Source organism: Orcinus orca, chromosome 8 (genome assembly GCF_937001465.1).
Source record: "Orcinus orca chromosome 8, mOrcOrc1.1, whole genome shotgun sequence".
Taxonomy (NCBI): domain Eukaryota; kingdom Metazoa; phylum Chordata; class Mammalia; order Artiodactyla; family Delphinidae; genus Orcinus; species Orcinus orca.
The window spans coordinates 104,721,502-104,736,171 of NC_064566.1; the positions used below are offsets into that span (position 1 = coordinate 104,721,502).

The window sequence follows — 14,670 nt, forward strand, 5'->3', positions numbered from 1 at the left end:
AGCAGTAAATGCCAGAGCCAGGATCCCTCAAGTTTCTACCTCTTTCTCGTTTGGAAACCGGCACACGGGCTTTTCGCGTGACATGTGCTCGAGGAAATAATGCCATGCAGACGTGCTCTCCTCCACTCAGGTCAAAAACCAGTCTTTCCTTCCCTGCAGTCTCCGCCTCTCCCCATTACCAATCTTATTTCTGTGCCAGCCTTCTACCACCCACCAAAAGCTCAATCTCACCCCCGCCAATTCACCTCTGCTCTTTATAATCCAGGCTTACCACTCCCGGCTCCGGACGGTCCCCACGTCTCACCAGGACACATCACAGCCACGTCCCCACAGGAAGGCAGCAGAAAGGGCACCTGAATTAAAAGACTGCACTCGCAGCTTGGTTCTCTTTAACTTCAACTGAGGCTTGGATTTTCTCAGTTAGAACACGGATGGTCATGTCTATTTTACCGAACTGCTTTACGAATCAAATGTCTGTGTACCCAGTGAGCCACTCTTTCTCTGCACCATTGCAACTTGCCTGATCACTCAGCTTCCACCCAGCAACCCCTCCAAAGGAGGCCACTCCAATTCTTTGCCCTCCAACTCCACTTCCTCACAGAGACCCCATCAAAGATCATCACTGAATTTCCATGAGTTAGAGATACATTTTTAATAATCTGGATACTTTCAAAAAAGACAGGGAAGTCCTGTCGTTACAGAAAAGCTTCACCACCCAACCCCTGCTCCAATACGAAAGAGGCATACTGTCAATAATCAGTGCTTTTAGTTACATTTTAAAATATTCTGAGTTCTGCCTATAGCTCGATGGAGGCTGAGAACCATGAAGCAGCCAGGAGCAAACGACTGTAAACCCAGACCCACCTCCTCTGTGGCTGGTGCCGCCTCGTGGCTGCACCCACCCCCTACCCCTTCTCCCCACCTCTACTCTGGAGCAGAAGCGAGCAAAGTTCTACTTAATAGGTGACATTTCAGGCTTGAGGCCGTGTGGTCTCTATGACAACTACTCAGTTCTGCCTTCTAACTGAAAGCAGCCATAGGCAGTACATAAATGAATGGGCACAGGCTGTGTTTCAATAAAGCTTTATTTACAAAACTGGGTAGCCAGCCCAAGGGGCATGGCTTGCTGACTCTTGCTCCGGAACAAAGCAAAACGCATCATCTCTGAACTGCAATAAAGCCTGTGCTGCAAAAGCAGCACCTCTGCTGGCGTCTGCCTGCTCTGTCCGCTGGCCCTGGACTCGCGTGGGGACACGCTCGATAAGGGGGTCTAAGTCTGCAGGTGACGGTATGGACCACAGTCAAGATCCTGACAGCCCGTCTTTAAGAGGGGCCGCCAGACTAATCCCATTTCAGGTGGGATCACGTGACCTCACTTCCCATGTTTCTCCCCCACCTCACGGCCTCTCTGTTACCATGCAGAGATCAAGTCAGCCTCCAACTTACTAAGAATCTTGCTCTTCTCTCATTCTGGTCAAAAGAATAAATAACCAGTTGAGGGGGAGGGGGCGAGCTAAGCCCAGGTTTCTACTTGATAAGGACGTACAAGATGTTCTCTAAAAAAATAAGTTACATAAAAACGTCTGGACACAGAGCTCCTAACTAAACCACCAGCCACAGAGAAGACCAGAGCTAAATAAACCCCGCACAGCACGAGCCTCGTCTGCCGTCTGCACACCTTCTCGCCGTCTGCCCATCCTCAGAGCCTCACTCCAGGAGACAGCTGGGCTTGTGTGGCCACGGCGCGCTCACACGACCCCACCAGAGAAGCTTCTCCTGGACCAGACAGAACAGACCTCGGAACCCCAGCGCACCTGGCGCAGCGCACTCCCCGCCGAGCAGCAGCCGGGCCGCCATGGTCCCTCCGCTGGCCTTTCTCAGGCAGACGTGCCCGGGGGGTGATGCACCACCCGCTCCTCCCTTTCAGCCAGAAAGCCGACCGGGTGTGGCTTTTGCGGCCACCGTCTTCCTCCCTGAGAATCACTGCTGTTCAGGTGCCTGTTTAGGAGATGGGGCCGTGGTCACGACGACCGTGGAGACGGCTTTGGAGGAACCAGAAGCTGTTCCTTGTTGAAGGTGGGACGCGGGGACAGTCTGGATGCGCACCTGTTTGCAGAAAGAGTGTCTGGTCGGCAGACTGCCCGCGGCCCGTCAGCTGAGGACGAGCAGCACGGGGCAGGAGGGCCGCCCGACACGCGCAACGGGTGCCCGGACCTCACCTGTGTGGCCTGACCCTGCTGCTGGAGCTGCTGCAACTGCTGGGCGGTGAGGAAACTAACCGGCTTGTTGCCAGCAATGAGCTTCGTGCCTGCTGGCATGGTGGTGAGGATGATGTTGCGGCCCAGCCCGCCAAGGCTGCGGAGGGGAAGCAGGAGTGAGGCATGGCCGGGCCGGGCCAGCATGAGGCCAGGTCTGGGGCCAGCGGAAAACCCCGGCACTCTGGACTGAAATGGAAACCGGCTGCCGAGACCACCTTTCTTCCAGCTTCTATGCTTCCCGTGTCAGAGAAGAGAGCAAGGCCAAAGGCTCCCAGCGCTTTGGATGAAATGGCCCTGTATCCGCTCCGCGACCAGCAGGAGCAACGGACGGGGCCCTAGCAGGTGTGCACTCCTGACCAGAAGCCCAGCCCTGCCAAGGCAGCCGTCCTGAGAGCAGCAGACTTATCTCCTCATGCCCTCCGTCCCCATCTAAGTCAGAGCCACGAGACGCCCAGGCCCCCAGGAGGCCCTCACCTCTGAGCCATCCCAGCCCAGGGCTCAGACATCGAGGCGAGGCCTTCCCTAACGCCCATGCTGGGGACTGCCCCCAGCTGTGTCACGCCCACCACCCCCATCCAGCTCCGCCTGTGTCCTCCCCCTTGCTTTCCCTAGAGCACGTCACCGGCCACACAGTACTTTAACTCACTATTCCTCTCCCCACTCACCCTACAGTATAAGCCTGAAAGCAGCACCAACTTCTGTCTGTTTTAATCACTGCTGTACCCACAGCACCTAAAACAACGCGGGTGCTCGAGACTCACTGCTGAGCACAATGGAGGAGCCCAGGAAACCAGCCGCCTTCCCCTGCATGTCTAGGTGTCCCCCCACGGCCGCCCGCCCAACCCTCCACAGCACTTACTTGGCTCCAAGGTTGCCTTTGATGATGGGGGCTGTGACCACACCCTTGCCCTTCATGGGCTGGCTAATGACAGAGAGCGGAACTGTGATCCGCGTAGGCAGCTTCCCCTAGAGAGAAAAAGCAACTAGGTTTACGGAAGAAAAGACCGCCACGCAGCGTCACCCAGCGCCACCCAACATCACCCAGTGCCACCCAGCTGCCATGAGCCTCCTCTCTCCTGCCTCAGGAAGCAGAGCAGCCGCACGCACCTGCCGTCATCAGGGCAAGACATGCGCCTGAACCACCAAGGAAAGCGTGTGTCCACTTCGGCACAGTATGAGCCTGAGCTCCCAGAGGGGAGGGTCTTACTCATCCACGTACCCCCAACACCGGGGACACAGCCAGGTGGAGGAACTGAGCAAGGACAGAGGCACTCAGGAGTGAATACAGCAGGTGCATAACTGCTGCTCCCCTCGAGCAGGCGCACTGCTGGGGAGCACACAGCAGGACACATTCCCCGAGTGCTCTGCTTCTCCCAGAGGTAAGGGAGGTTGGTCAGCGAACACTAGCAATAAACTCAACCACATGACAAGTCCAACCCACAGCTAATAAGAAGGCCCAGAGGAAGAAAAAAGGAGCTGGAAAGACCTGGTATCTTTGGGATTTCATGATGGCTGGGGTTCGGCCACTACACTAGCCCATTTGTAGGTTGCCTGGTTTTTAACCCTTGGTTGATGATAAAATTTATATACAGTAGGATCCTGTGTACATACAACTTTAAAAAAATGATTCAAGAGGGGCAGCTAACAAGATGCAAAGAAAAGGAATCAACATTTCCCACAGGCAAGCTGGTTCTAAAGAAGCCAGGCATTCAGGAGGAAAACTGTATACCAGGGCACCACACTGATCTCCACAGCTGAGCTCAACTGCAGCCCCTTAGAAAGCACGGAAAGATGTCAGTGGGCAAGAGAACACGGCCAGATGGGGCCTCCAAGGGAACCTACTAGGGTTGTATTGTCGTCTTAAGAATCCCTAGTGTTGAGAACAAGACCGCTTCAGACCAGCCGTCCACCAACTTGTGTCCCTCCATGAACTAGCCTACCAGCTGCCTAGACAGACAGACAGGCAGGCAGCACCACTCAGTACTTCCTGCCCCACCAAATGCGCTCCGGTTACAGTGACCCTGACTGATGACAACAGGGTAGATACGGCTGGATTCACCTTTCTGTTTCAGAAGGACTCAAGAGAGACAAAAGTGCGTCAAGTAAGCACCGCCTCCTCGCTTCCTTATTTTAACTTCTCGGATACGAGAGCCCAAACATTTCCTTCAAAGCGGCGCTGCGCTTCAGGGCTGGCTGGTTGGCTTTACTACCATGTAGGTCCTCCTTCCTCCCGCTAATCCTCTGGATTTTATCCAAATTAGTAAGGTTTTACTATATTGCCTGCTTAGAAAAGTAAACTGTATTTTATACCGTCCAGATGCACCCACCATACAGAACAGTGCCCCTTATCTAGAGGTCAAAGAATAAACACATGCACCCAGAAACACACCTGTTGATATGGAAATTTGGTTTATGACAAAGGTAGTACCCTCAAGTTAGTGGGGACGAGGTATACTAGTCATTGATGTTGGAATACTTTGAAAAATATGAGACCTATACCACATGCCATTCACAAAAATATATTTCAAATGGATTTCTCAATTACACTTTTTTTAAACTCTAAAAATATTTTACGAAAATGAGGGCTGACATCTTTATAACCCTGGAGTAAGAAAGGCACAAGACACGAAACCTAGGAGCCATAAAAGAAAATGTTGATGGATCTCATCAGATAAAATACCTGCAGAGCAAAAGGCTTCACATGCAAGGTTAAAAATTGACAGACTGGAAGAAAATATTTTCTACACATACAAGAACTAACATGCAGAAGATACAAAGGCTGGTGCCAGCTCACACAATACGAAAAGGCCAAATACCCCAGAAGAAAACTGGCAAAGACTGATTCACCCCTGGAGAGCCCATGCCAACCTCTGGACGAATGGCTGCCCATCCTCACTAACGATCCAGGAAACAGAAAAAGAACTCTCTTTTTACTACTAAGATAGGGACATAAAGTTTAAAAAAACAGGATATCCAGCACGAGGTTAGGGTACGAGGGAAACAGGAAACTAGCTGATGGGGGGAGTGTAGGCTGGTGTGGCCTTTCTGCTAATACAACTGGAGTATCAGAACTTTCAATGTGCACCTCCCCGACCCATGCCAGGAACCTCTGCTCCTGAAATACTGATACATGTTCACATACACAAACATGCACTGTAGCAATGTTTTTAACAAGATACTAAGTATCGTAGGATCTGGAATGAGGCCCAAGACACATTTTTAAATATTTAAATAAAGCAAATCACAGACTGAGGTCTCTCATAGGGATTTTAAAACCACGTAAATATATACGACAATGCCCAGAAAAAGAACTAGGAGGATAAATGCCAAAACACGACGAGTGATGAGCCTCACGAAAGGAGAATCAGAGGTGGTAAGAGGAACTTCATACCTACTCCGTGTACCTCTGCACTGTTTTACTTTTTTTTTTTATAACATCTTTATTGGAGTAGAGTTGCTTCACAACGTTGTGTTAGTTTCTGCTATATAACAAAGTGAATCAGCTATATGCATACGTATATCCCCTGCACTGTTCTACTTTTATGAGAACGTATGCCCATGCTACACTTTTGTAAATTTGTCTCAGAATTAAACAGCAAAGTATTTTAGTAAAGAAGCCTGTTTGGGTCAGAGGAGGAGACAGACTCCCAACAAGAGAAGCTTCCCAAGCAGAAGGGCTGGTCTCCACCACCAATGTTACTCACAGCCTGGGACGTGGAAACAACCGTGGTGCTGACGGGGACCTGCCGCACAGCAGGGGCTCCCGTCCCGATGCTGATGGGGGTGCTGGAAGCCCCAGAAGCCACGGCCACAGTCTTGGACACGGCAGCATTCACACTGGGCAAGGACACCGCGGACGTATGGACAGTTCCAGACCCACTGGCCACGGAGGACCCTTGCTTGGCATGGGCTGCGACCGTGATGGTCGGGCCTGCTTTGGGGGGCATCACCCCCAGGCCCTGCACGATGCGGATGGTGGCAGCTGGTTTGGCTTCAGATGAGGCCACTGTGTTTTTCCCCTTCTGGTCAGCCACACTCACGCCAAGCGCTGGCATTAAGCGAAAAGCTGAACTCGAGGCTTCTGTTGGCTTGAGGTCAGGAGTCACTTTGACCACGGTGGTCCCTGGTGGAGTGGATGAGGGGGCACTGGCTGGACTGGCCTTGGCAGGGCTGTCAGCTGCGTGGACTGGGTTGGAAGTGACGTGTAAGGTAGCGGAGATGCCTTTGCCTGTGGGGCCGCTGCCTGTCCCAAAGAGGTCCTGGGTCAGTTTGACTGTGGTGACCTGGGACTTGGCCAACGTGGCCATCATGTCTGGAGTGATCCGCAGAACAGTCTGGCCTTTGGCGTCCGTGGTGATGGAGGAGGGCGGTAGCCGCAGCACATCCTTGCCCTGGATACGGAAGTTAGTGGCTGTGAGTGGGATGCTGCTGCCCGTCTGGGGCTTCACGCCGAGCTGCCCAGTGATTGCCACCTGGAGGGGAAGAACAGCACTGACAAAGGCGTTCGCAAGGCTGAGCTGCTTCCAGAGCGTGACTGGGGGAACCTCCACTGCGGGAAATGTGGGTCTCATGTATTTTTCTAACTTTCTATTTTGAAAAATGGAAGACATTCGCCAAAGCAGAAAACAGTCTAACAAATCCATGCACCCATCACACAATTTCAAAAGTTATCACTTGGCCAATTTTATCTATCTTTCCCCACTCTTCAGGGAGCTGGGGTGGGGAGAGGGAGGAGTTGGAATATTTTAAAGTAAACCAATAAGTATCATTTTGCTGATCAACACATTCGTCCCTGGGTATCCAGGGCTGCTCAAGTCCCTGACATAAAATGGCACAGAACAGTCGGCCCTCCGTACCTGCGGGTTCAAAACCAAAATTCCGTCAGTGGTTGGTTGAACCCGTGGAGGCAGAACCCAAGGAAAGAGAGGGCCGAATGGACTTCTACATGTCTCTAACCTAGAAGAGAACTTCTAAATGTAAAAGTAATCCCCTATCATCACCACATAATCACCTGTAAATATTATAACACACACTAGCATTTCCCCTACAGTCTCAAAAACGCCTCACTGTTGTGCCGACCTCCACTTTGAGGCAGCAGCAGGGCCCGGCACTAAAGGGCATGAGCCCCGGGGCCAGACTTCCCAGGTTCACATACCAACTCCTACCTACGGCCAATGTCCACGTGCAACAGGTGCGATCCTTCCAGGCGGGGGACTCTGTGTCTCGTGAGCCGTCCCCCCTCTACTGGGCCACTCATGCCATCGGTCGAGTTCACTCACTATCCATGTCCACTGAGTGGTCACTTCTCAGGCCTCGTCTCACTGCCCTTCACACGCCTGGTGCTGCTACGGACTTCGTGAGCACACTTTCCTCTCAGCCTGTCCCAGTCTCCACACCACAGTGTTTCCTTCTGTTTCAGTGAATGATAGTACCGCCCACCCAGTCACTCAAGCCAAGAGCCACAGGGTCATTCCTGACCCTGTCCTCAAACCACCAGGAAATCACACTGCTCTACCGCCAGGCCCTTGCTCGAAGCCCAGCCCACCGCCCACCTGCACAGCTGCGACTCCCTCCCAACTGGCTTCCCTGCTTCCGCCCTTGGCCCCTAAAGTCCATTCCACACAAAAGCAGTGGAATGGACTTTAGATTTCTTTAAATGTAAACTAGGTCAAGTCATCCTGGCTCACAATCTTCTGATGGCTCCCATCACATTTAAATTAAAAGCAAAGTCTGACGTGACTTAACCACTGGCAACCTCGCCTTCTAACACCTGCGCACTTGCTCACGGAGCCTCCAACAGCGTTCCTGTCGTTCCTCAAACATTCCCAACTCGAGGCCTTTTCACGTGCTGTTCCCATGCCTGGGATGCCTGACCCCGGACAAGCACGGTTCCGCACACTCTCCAGCCTCGCTCCCCACTCTCACAAGCCTTCTCCCTAGAGAGGTGTTCTCTATGACACTAGGAGCCTCAGGAAGGCAGGGGCCTGGTCTGGGTGATGCACAGACTCAGCCCCCAACACCCTGCACAGTGGCCGGCACACAAAAAGCACCCAATAAACATCTGATGAAAAAAATAACGTTGCTTCATCATTAGTGGTCCCATTTCTTCAACAGTAAAACAGGGATAACAAAAGTGCCTGCCCTGTGGTGTTATGAGAATGACATTCAAGTTATTCTATAGGGTTTTAGCTAAGTAAATTCATGAAGAGTCTACTCCAAATCAAGAAACTCAGCTACTTAATGCTGAATTACATGGACAGAAACAGGGGAAAAAAAAAAGACCTCTTTGGCACCTACCAAGCTTGCACTGCCCTTGCTGGAAACTCACGCTTGAAATACCTACGAACTAAGGATCAAAGGTCACAAGCCACTAAGATCTCCAACTATCCTTTGATTCTAGACAAAGGAGTCAGACCCACCCGGACAGCCGTGCACCTACCTGCTTGATAATGTTCTGTCCTGTGACGTTCTGAATGACGGCAGTCGCGGGGGTGCTTGGAGCAGAGCCCCCAGGAGAACTGGTGGCCGGCTTGCTCGCAGGGTTGACTGTGGCAGGGAGACTTGTCACCGTGAGCCCCGCTGGCCCCGGTCGCTGCACAGTGGCCGCCGCAGTCTGAGCTTTGACTGGAACGGTGGCCATTACTGTCTAGTTCAGGGCAGGAGGGCAAGAGCTTAATTAGACACTAAGCCGCAGACCAGCACGTGGAGTGGTCTCCACCTGTCACCACCCAGGAAGCGTTCCTGTAAGAGGGCTTCTAATCTAACAATGCCGAGGGCGCACTACCCTCTTAAATGAACAGTGCGGAGTTCTTACCCTTAGGCAGAACATCTTAACTTTCAGGAATACTTTCTCATTTAACATCTCACTTCACCCCTACACACTGAGGGCAAACGTTATACCCCTTTTACAGCAGAGGGACCTGAGGCAGGAGACCCCTGTCTAAAGCACAGCAGTTAGTGGCCTGGCTAAGCCCAGAGGCACAAGGGAAGGAGCCTGGGACCTAGAATCACAGGCCTGGATTTACATCCCACCTCTATCTACCAGGGTCCTGATGTCACAATCCTGCGTAACTCACTAAACTTCCCAAAGTTCTGATTCCCGACACGTATTCAATAAAACAAAACTGATAACTTGCTTACCAGGCTTTGAACGTTAAATGAGCTGTTGTGATAAACATCATCGTCAGCAGCAGTAACCTGGGTCCTGGGTCCTGACCCAGACTGCCTGGCAGACTCATCACCCCGGCCCCTGGGCCCCGTCCCTCCTTACCTGGGGCCCACCTTTGGCCTGCACAGCCGTGGCCGGCACGCGAATCTGTGGTCCTGCTGTCATCTGTGGCAGCGTCGGTGCCGGCCCCGCTGACTGAGTCGCAGCAGGAAGGCTGGGCTGGGCCACCACCCGCACTTGGGGGAGTCCAGCCGAGCCGGAGTGGCTCACGACACGGGCAGCAGCCTGAGAACTCGGTGGAGTCTGGCTGGACGCCGGGGAGAGCATGGTTCCCAACTGCGGCATCGTTGGCGAAGACACGAGAAGAACACTGTAAAGAACACACAGGGAAACAACACAGACAACTTAGGACACAGATTCAAAAGAACCCTGGAAGGAGAAAGCTGGAGAGGAAATGGAAGCGCTCACCCCGAAGTGGATTTCACGGGTTCCGAGACAGTCGTGGGGCCACTTTTGTTCACTGACGGCACAGGCGGGGGGGATATGGGCGTGGCGGGCAGAGCAGGAGTGGTGGGGGTCACAGGCGTGACTGGGGTGGGGGGCATGCTGGAGTCGCTGAGGCTCAGCTGGCTCTGCTCAGAAGGGCCAGCGCCGAGGACCTTCACCGAACCCTCCTTGCTGCTGGACTTCTGCACAAGGACGGGGAGCGCACAGACGCGGGCGTGAGCAAGGCCCACGGGGATGCCACAGCCCCTCTGCTGCCATCCCGTGAGGTCACTTACCACCTTGGATGGGGGCTTGGGTTTTTGCTGAAGGGCTTTCCTGGCTTTAGCTGCAGCTGCTTGGGCCTGGTGGATCCGCTCTGTGGACAAGAGTGGGAAGCTTCAGCAACAGCTTACCCTCAGCACAGTGTGGAGGGTGGTCCTACCAAGAGCCAGGGCGCTAAACCGCCTCTACAGCTCTGTCCTGCCCGCATGCCAATGAGAAGGAGTGGAGCTGGGGCAGGAGGGCAGAGGCAGCCCTCAGCTGGCTGGGCACACACCGAACTCTTCCTCGCTCCGGTCCCGATGCAGGTAGATCCACAACTTCCGTCCGATGTCGTACTTCACACACGGGTCCTTCTCGTAATGCAGCCGATCCAGGGCACCACTCACCACTGTATTCACCTGAGACCCAGGACAAAGAGGAGGAAGGACCACGCAGGCTCAGACTCGGGGAAAATCCCTGGGTGAGAGGCACAGCCAACACACACATCCCACCTCCCAATGGCTAACCCCATCACTCGGCAAAACAAGAAACTACGAGTCCTGAGAGATGGAGGTGCTGTGCCCCGAAGATGGTGAGCTGAGAGAAGGAGAGCCTCGCCAATGGCAAGGTCGAGGGGCAGCACTGCTCTCCTTTCTCAAGACGGCCTCCTTTCCTCTCCATCAGTTTTTTTTTTTTTTTTTGGCTGCGCCGCACGGCTTACAGGATCTTAGGTCCCCGATCAGGGACTGAACCTGGACCCTCAGCAGTGAAAGTGCCGGGTCCTAACTACTGGACCACCAGGGAATTCCCCATCAGTTTTTTTAAATTTTATTTTTACGTTATTCTATCTTGTATCTCCTTGTAAGCTCCCTTAAATCCATCCTGGAACAAAACACGAGCAGCCCTTCCCCTCCTACCTGAGTGCTGGTGACGTCTGGAGCCAGGAACTGGGAGTCCTTGAGCAGCTCGCAGATCTCCGCCCGCGTGCCCTCCCCGTTGGGCAGCCGGGCCGCCGCGTCGCGAACTGACACCAGAAACAGCAAAGTCCGAGCGTCAGCAGGGCTCCCCGGGAGAGCTGTCCCCCAACTGCTGACCAGCAGCAGGTGGACATGGCCCTCTGCAGGCAGCTTCTTCCACACCCTTCACACTTTCAGCCAAGGCTGAAGACCCAGGATCCCTGAGAGTTCAGTGCGTCCAGGAACTCAGGCAGAAAAAAGTTACAACTGTAACTGAAATTCAGCATTTCCCTCCATTGTGAACCAAGGCTGGCATAACCTTTGTTGGCATATGTTGCCAACCATATGATGGCAGTGCCATGATGCTGTAATGGAAATCAGACGTTTTCTTATCACAGCACAGCTGCTGCGGACAACCCAAAATATTATTTCCACTCATCACTAGCTGGGAACTAGAGGAGTCAGAAGACCTGCCACTAGCTCTTGTCTTTTTTTTTTTTTTTTTGCAGTACGCGGGCCTCTCACTGTTGTGGCCTCTCCCGTTGCGGAGCGCAGGCTCCAGACGCGCAGGCTCAGCGGCCATGGCTCACGGGCCCAGCCGCTCCGCGGCATGTGGGATCTTCCCGGACCGGGGCACGAACCCGCGTCCCCTGCATCGGCAGGCGGACTCTCAACCACTGCGCCACCAGGGAAGCCCAAAAACATACATTTCTGCACCATAAATCTGTTTTAATATTCTGATAACAATTTCAATATGACTGGTTTCTTTTGTAACTCTGTGCATCTTATTTTAGGCATTTAAAAACTTAATTCTGAGAAGGGGTCCAGAGTTTACCAGACTGCCAGCAATCTGTGGCACAAAAAAGGTTAAAAACCTCACCTTTGTAGGAATCCTAGCCTGGAGGAAGCAAATTCCGACACCTAAGCTAACTGTTTAGCAGCCTGTGAACAGTTCCTGAAGGAAGGTAAACATGAGCCCAGACCCCAGAGAGGAAACACAGATTCTGTGTAGATCTCTGGGGCAGAATCCCTCCTTCCACGTCCCAAACTGCAAAGCTTCCTGAAGCTACGCTGACCCTCCAGCCTTTGCAATGGGGGCGGGGCGGGGGGGGGAAGCAGACGGAGGCACGCACCCAGGGACAGGATAGTGACGTAGGCGGGACGGTCGGAGCGCAGCAGGGAGTGTTCCCGCGCCTTGTTGAGCGACGTCTCCTTGTCGAACACGCCCTTCACGGGCCCCACCACGGACTCGAAGCCATGCATGCGGAAGGTGAATGCCTTGTGGGGCTGGCTGTACCGGTAACGCTCCTGCCAAAAGAAGGGACGAGGCTCCTGAGTCAGTCACGGGGGCTCTCTCTAGCCACCCCGTGCAGGAGGGGGTCGGCCCGGAGACATTAAAGCAAAAAGCAAACAGGCTATTCCACTAGGAACACTGAGCCGACCACAGCGGGAGAAGGATTGTCCCCAAACGCCAGTCACTAGCGAACAGATCAGGAGGTAAATGTGTTGTCTTGTATCTGAAGAAAAACCACCTGACCATTTTTCGTTCCCTTCCTCACACCAGCTCTGCCCCCAAAAGCAATCCCAACCCACGGAATAGCAAGGTTAAGGGTGTGAGTTGCTTCCAAGATTTGGACTCAAGGACAGTCAGGCTCAGAGCTTCTCACCTCATGGCCTCACAGATACAGAGATTTACACCGGGTTCCAGCTTTTTCTTACCTGCTCCTGAAAAACTCGCTTCTCCTCTCCCGTGCTGGGCCGCACCACATAGTCAGTTCTTCTGGAACACAAAGACCTTTGGGTCCATCACCCCTTCTCCAGCACCCCAAACCACTGGGTCCATCATCCCCTCTCCAGCACCCAGAACCACATCCTTTGCAACACGAGTGCTCTATTTGTTCATTAGTGCTCTTATCTTGCAAAGGTCAGAAGTCCACTTTCCAAATCCTGCCAAGTAGCTCCTGTTGGTATTTGCAAAATTACTTGATTCTTAGAAGTCCAGAAAGGTACTGGGTAGGTGGGAAAGAAACTGACGTCGTGTTTTACCTACTGTTTTCAGTACTGTTGCTAAGTAAGCCTAATCTAAAAGTAACAAAGAATTCAGCTTTAGAGGAACAAAGGACTTCAAATTTGTACAATGGCAAGGGTGGTTTTTCTGCTTCCTAGGCAAAAGTACCAAGTAAGTGAGATCAGGGAATTCCCTGGCGGTTCAGTGGTTAGGACTCCGCATTTTCAATGTCGGGGCCTGGGTTTGATCCCTGGTTGGCGAACTAGGCTCCCATAAGCCACGCAGTGCAGCCAAAAACAAAAAGAAAAGAAAAAAGAAATTGAGTTTTATTATGTAAGGCAATGGTTCTGCCACTTTCAGGTTGGTCCTGAGTGCTGGTGTTCAGGAATCTAACTAAAGAGCTATACAACAGCATCAAAGCAATAAAACTCTTAGAATACGTTTAACCAAGGAGGTGGAAGATCTCTACACTGAAAACTACAAGACTTTGATTAAAGAAACTGAAGAAGACACAAGTAAAAAGATACTCTATGTTCAAGGATTGGAAGAATACTGTTAAAATGCCCATATCACCCAAAGTTATCTATAGATTAATGAAATCCCTATGAAAATTCCAATGACTTTTTTCACAGAAATAGAAGAAAACAATCCTAAAATTTGTATGGAACCACAAAAGACCCCGAACAGCCAAAGCAAACCTGAGAAAGAACAAAGCTGGAAACATCACACTTGCTGATTTCAAACTATGTTACAAAGTCACAGTAATCAAAATAGTATGGTACTCTCATAAAAATAGAAACATAAACCAGTGGGACAGAACTGAGAGCCAAGAAATAAACCACTGCATATATGGTCAACTAATACTTGGCAAATGGAGCCAAGAATACTCATGAGGAAAGAACAGCCTCTTCAATAAACAATGCTGGGAAAACTGGACAACCACAAGCAAAAGAATGAAACTGGGCCCCTACCTTAAACCAGTCACAAAAATTAACTTGAAATGGATTACACTTCAACGTAACACCTAAAACTAAACCTCCTAGAAAGAAAATATCGGGAAGAAGCTCCTGCACAATGATCTTGGCAATGATTTTTTGGAGATGACACCAAAAGCACAAGCAACAAAAGCAAAAATAAACAAGTAGGACTACCTCAAAGAAAAGCTTCTGTACAGGGGCCTTCTCTGGTGACACAGTGGCTAAGAATTCACCTGCCAATGCAGGGGACACGGATTCAAGCCCTGGTCCAGGAAGATCCCACATGCCTCGGGGCAGCTAAGCCCATGCGTCACAACTACTGAAGCCCGTGTGCCTAGAGCCCGTGCTCCACAACAAGAGAAGCCACCGCAACGAGAAGCCTGTGCACCGCAACAAAGAGTAGCCCCCACTCGCCGCAACTAGAGAAAGCCTGTGCACAACAATGAAGACCCAACGCAGCCAAAAATTAAATAAATTTATTTTTCAAAAAAAGCTTCTATGCAAAGAAAACCATCAACAAAATGAAAAGGCAACCTACAGAATAGCAGAAAATATT

General features: G+C 51.9%; 1 protein-coding gene across 7 annotated transcripts in view; it reads right to left on the reverse strand.

Moving 5' to 3' along the window:
• Positions 1-633: 633 nt before the first annotated feature.
• The window catches only part of NFRKB (nuclear factor related to kappaB binding protein), a 36,313-nt gene continuing 22,276 nt past the window's right edge, over positions 634-14,670 (reverse strand). For 6 of the 7 annotated variants that reach the window (XM_033406983.2, XM_033406980.2, XM_033406978.2 and 3 more), the window contains 12 exons: positions 12,849-12,909; positions 12,263-12,437; positions 11,091-11,197; positions 10,469-10,592; positions 10,209-10,288; positions 9,895-10,115; positions 9,529-9,796; positions 8,698-8,904; positions 5,963-6,730; positions 3,118-3,224; positions 2,220-2,355; positions 634-2,106 (listed from right to left, as the gene is read on the reverse strand). In XM_033406983.2, the coding sequence (XP_033262874.1) occupies positions 1,981-2,106; positions 2,220-2,355; positions 3,118-3,224; positions 5,963-6,730; positions 8,698-8,904; positions 9,529-9,796; positions 9,895-10,115; positions 10,209-10,288; positions 10,469-10,592; positions 11,091-11,197; positions 12,263-12,437; positions 12,849-12,909 (2,380 nt within the window). In that variant the 3' untranslated portion in view covers positions 634-1,980. The remainder of the gene's footprint in view (positions 2,107-2,219; positions 2,356-3,117; positions 3,225-5,962; positions 6,731-8,697; positions 8,905-9,528; positions 9,797-9,894; positions 10,116-10,208; positions 10,289-10,468; positions 10,593-11,090; positions 11,198-12,262; positions 12,438-12,848; positions 12,910-14,670) is intronic. The other variant, XM_033406984.2, reaches the window with a different exon arrangement.